Source organism: Elephantulus edwardii, unplaced genomic scaffold (genome assembly GCF_000299155.1).
Source record: "Elephantulus edwardii isolate Elephantulus edwardi_28Jun2011 unplaced genomic scaffold, EleEdw1.0 scaffold00061, whole genome shotgun sequence".
Classification (NCBI taxonomy): Eukaryota; Metazoa; Chordata; class Mammalia; order Macroscelidea; family Macroscelididae; genus Elephantulus; species Elephantulus edwardii.
The window spans coordinates 14,406,325-14,411,285 of NW_006399811.1; the positions used below are offsets into that span (position 1 = coordinate 14,406,325).

Genomic DNA, 4,961 nt, shown 5'->3' on the forward strand with positions numbered 1-4,961 from the left:
TCTATAATTATATTTTATTAATTTTCATAAACATTTACAGAGATTTTGGGCTTCCACTCATTCATTGTTGCACTATTCTCCCTACCCTCCTCCCAGTTTGTTCTTGTCCAAAATAAAGCCCAGCTTTTCAAATGATCTATTCTGCATATACATTGAAAAGCTATGGAGACAGGACGCATCCCTGACACAGAGAGATTAAAGGAATTCCCTTTGAGAACAGGAATTAGGTAAGGATGCCCATTATCACCTCTCCTATTCAACTATTGTGTTGGAAGTCTAGCAATAGTAATCAGATGAGAAAAGGAAATAAGAGGCATTTAAATTGGCAAAGAGGAGGTAAAATTATCTCTATATACAGATAATATTATAGCATAATTAGAAAACCCTAAAGACTCAGTGAGAAAACTACTGGACATAATCAATCAATTCAGCAAAGTGCCAGGATACAGGATGAACATACAAAATCAACTTAATTTTTCCACAGTGACAAAGGGAATATAGAAATGGAACTAAGAAAAACAATATCCATCACAATAGCTAACCATAAGCTTAAATACCTGGGAGTAAATATAATTAGAAACACAAAAGACCTATTCCAAGAAAAGAAAATTACAAACATTACTTCAAGAAACAAAAAGAGACCTGGAAAAACGGAGGAATATACCATGCTCATGGATAAGAAGATTCAATATTGTGAGGAAAAACGGAGGAATATACCATGCTCATGGATAAGAAGATTCAATATTGTGAAAAAGACAATTCTTTGAAAGGCAATCTACAAGTTCAAAGCAATCTCAATGCAAATACCAATTCCATTCGTCAATGAGATGGAAAAGGTAATTTCAAATTTTATTTAGAATTGAAAAAGACCTTGAAGAAGGAAAGTAGTCCTGAAAAAGAGAAACAAAGGTAGAAGGCATCTCACTCTCTGATCTCAAATCCTACTAAACAGCCATAGTGGTCAAGACAGCATGTTATTGGTATAGTGACAAACATGTAGATTAATGGAATAGAACTGAGAACCCAAAGATCAGCTCATCTCCCTATGGACAACTGATTTTTGACAAGGAGATGAAATCACTTAAATGGGAAATAAAGTCTCTTTAACAAATGATGGTGGCAAAACTGGAAAACCATCTGTAGAAAACTCAAACAAGATCCACATCTCACGCCATACAAAAAACCAACTCAAAGTGGATCAAGGACCTAGCAGTAAAACCAAAGACTATAAACTTCATCAGACAAAAGCCTGGAAGCCTAATACACAGTAAGAATAGTCTTCCAAGCATCTTCAAAAACCTACAACCAGTAGAGAACAAAATAAATAAATGGCACCTTTTAAGAATTAAATTCCTATGAACATCAGAAACCTCCTGTAACGGGGTAAAAAGGAAACCCAAAGACTGGGTGAAAAAATATTTGGTAGTGACCTATCTGATAAGGGACTCATATATAAAATTTATAGAACACTCCAACACCTCAATAAGAGAAAGGTAAATAATACAATCACAGAATGGGCACAGGATATGAACAGACACTTCACCAAAGAAGACATACAGGTGGCAAGCAAACACATAAAGAAATATTCAAATTCCCTGGCTATAAAGAGAGATGCAAAATCAAAACAACCGTTTGGTATTATTTAACCCCAGTAACAACAGCAAAGCACAAAACAACAAATGCTGACCAGGTTATAGAGACATTGGAACCCTCCTTCACTTCTGGTGGGAGTGTAAAATGGTGCAACCACGATGGAAGGCGGTATGGTGCTTTCTGAAAATGTTACAAATATCCTTTGACCCAACAATTCCACTACTAGAAACATACTCTAAAGAAACAAGAGCTGCCACCCAAAGAGATATACGCACACTCATGTTTATTGCTGCGTTATTCACAATATCAAAGAGATGGAAGCAAACCAAGTACCCCTAACAAATGAATAAATAGAAAAAGCATGGTATATCCACACAATGGAATACTTATAAAACATTACACAACTCATAAAATGGAACTCATAAAATATTACACAACATGGATGACCCTGGAGGACATTATGCTAATTGAAATATCTCAGTCACAAAAGGACAAATACAACAAAATACCACTGTTATAAAACAGGACTGATATGGGAGTTGAATTGGGGGGGGGTGGAACTAAGAAAAGAGCAGAGAAATAATGAACACTGCATTAGAACAGATGAAGCAAAGAACTATTTAAAGAAGATATGAATAGGCGATATTTTTCTGACAATAGTCCAGAGTAAGTGGTGTATAAAAAAAGTGGACTGAAGGAGGGGAAGAGAAGAAGGAGGAAATTATGCAACAATGAATGATTTCTTTAAAAAAAAATGTCAGGGAGGTCTGGTGGCCTAGTGGCAAGAAGCTGCACGGCAATCACAGAGATATGTGGTTCAAATCCACCAGATCCTCTGCTTAAGGAAGAGAGACAATCTCCTCCTGTACCAGTCAGATCCAATTTGATGGTACACACACACACAAAATAATAAAATAAAATTGAAAAAAATGTCAAGGGGGGAGGGTAGCAAGGAAAATGTCCAACACTGAATGAATGACAATCCAACTTTTACATAACCTTTCCTTAAAATCATAATTTTAAAAATCTTTGTTTCTATTTAATATACAAAAGATTATTACCAGGGGAGCTCTGGTGGTCTAGTGGTAAGGAGCTGCAACTACAGTCCTAGAGGCGCACAGTTCGAATCCACCAGATGCTCTGCCGGGGAAGGAGGGACAATCTCCTCCTGTACCAGTCAGATCTGATTTGACGGTACACTCACACAAAAATAATAAAATAAAATAAAAAATTTAAAAAAATCTTTAAAAAAAAAAAAGATTATTACCGAAGGCGTAAATCTTCCCACATTTTCAATAATCCACGAAGCATTACTATCTCATAGTACTTTTTCCAACATTCAACAGCTTCTGCTGCAGATGGATCTTCTTTAATGTTGCTCTGGTACTCGATGAGTTCTACACGCTTATTTTTATATTTCTCCAAAGTTTTTTTAAAGCGATGTGCAATAGGACCAGGTATTGTTCCATCCTGTATATCACACCACCTGAAAAGTACCATTATATTTACAATGCTTATCTTCTTCAAAGTAATAATTAATTTTGTAACTCTACTTACAAACTAATTCTTTCTTCAATAAGAGCAGTATAATTTTCACAACTTTCTTCATCATCCCAGTCTCTCCAAAGAAAGTCATAAAAAAACCTGGGAAAAAAAAAAGATTAGAGATAAGACAACCACCACTATAATTAGAATTAAAAAGATAAAGCTCAGAAGGATGAATGGAAATGCAAATCACAGGGAAGAAGTGGGAAGGGAGCTAGTACAATGTGGGGACTGTAATTAAAAAGAAAACAAAATGTGTATGAGTGGTTGAAAAAATAACCACAATTTGCTCTGCAAACTTTCACTGAAGTCACAATAAAAAGTTAAAAACATTAGATGATCTTGACTCTATTTTAGCTTATTATTATAGGTCAGCTATTTCTTGAAGTAAGATTATAAAATAAAATTCCAAATTTTACAGATTTTGTTCACTAAAGAAATATTCCTTAACGCTTAATAAAAATTTTGTGGAAAGGAAAGCCTTAGAGAAATAAAAATATTTTTCTGTTTATAGATAGTTTCTCTCAAATTTTATCAATCAAAATGTAAAAATTATAATGCACATAAGAAAAGTGAAGTAAACTATATTTAGAATGTGGACAAAATTTAATGCTACATATATCTAATATGTTTTAATTCCATTTTCATTAAATTCAGGATCAAAATGGCAAACTTTTCATTGCTCATATATAATACTTCTACAAAAAGGGTTTTAACTAAAAGAGAGTTACAAGTTATTAATTAAAAACAGACAAACTGAACCTAGCAATAAATAATAACCAAAGCAATAAGTATTTATAAAGTGCACATTAATAAAACCATATATAACTTTTTAAAATATATAGTTAATTTTTGAACATAATTTTCACTTGCACTGGTAATATAAGTCCTAATACCTTACAACTTCCAGGGCTAGAGCAATCTCATGTATTTCAGAATCTTGTCCTTCAACAGGATCCACTTCCAAGAGAGGTACACTATGCTCCATTTCTTCCAAAATCTCATTAACCAAATCCCTTGGAATATTTGCAATGTTAGAAGAAAAAGGCTCAGCAAGAGAAACAGTAACTTTGAACCAAGATGATGAACTCTGGCGTGGTATACAAGTTACCTACGGTTAATATTATAAGATAGGTAGTTACAAATCAAAGTAAATCCCAACAATTTTTCTCATATATGAGTTAATTATAAAGTTTCTTCTTTTATGTTTTTATCAATTATCCAACAATAAACACATAGAATAATTGTTGGTCAAGATAAAGTAAAAATGCCATTTTAAAAAATGTTACTTCTTGAACATATTAGTTTTTAAATTTCAAGAGAGATATTTGAAATCTTATATTTGGTATCTTATTTTTGAGTTTGCAGACTTTTGGATTTCACAGATCATTAATTTACATTTATAAATAAAACAAACTACTACCTATATTAAACTATTTGCAAAAGAAAGATTACTCAAATATTTCAAAATTATAAAGGATATGATAAAATAGTCCTTAAGTGGGCTAAATTTAGCTTCTTAAACAATGGAGTCTATTGTTTTCATTCATTTAATTTCATCATAATACTCTTAAATACTGATAAACTCCAGTACTTGGCTGAATAATAGTGCTTGAGAACTACCAAGCACTCAGTGTTGTTGGAGTTTAATAAATTATATTAAAATATTAACACAAAATCTATCTTCCAACAATCAGTTCTGAAAAATTTCAAGTACAGTTCTGTTAAATTTATTTCCAGATATAGTCATGTATAAACAATTCATTATAAATATTAGTACGTCAAAGTGTTACAACAATACATATTAACAATATAATAATTTA

General features: G+C 32.5%; 1 protein-coding gene across 1 annotated transcript in view; it reads right to left on the reverse strand.

The window, feature by feature from the left end:
- The window catches only part of SHCBP1L (SHC SH2-domain binding protein 1-like), an 85,747-nt gene that overhangs the window by 33,208 nt on the left and 47,578 nt on the right, over positions 1–4,961 (reverse strand). Inside the window, exons 3-5 of the mRNA XM_006887750.1 lie at positions 4,035–4,249; positions 3,151–3,237; positions 2,861–3,079 (exon numbers count right to left, since the gene is read on the reverse strand). Coding sequence (XP_006887812.1) covers positions 2,861–3,079; positions 3,151–3,237; positions 4,035–4,249 — 521 coding nt within the window. The remainder of the gene's footprint in view (positions 1–2,860; positions 3,080–3,150; positions 3,238–4,034; positions 4,250–4,961) is intronic.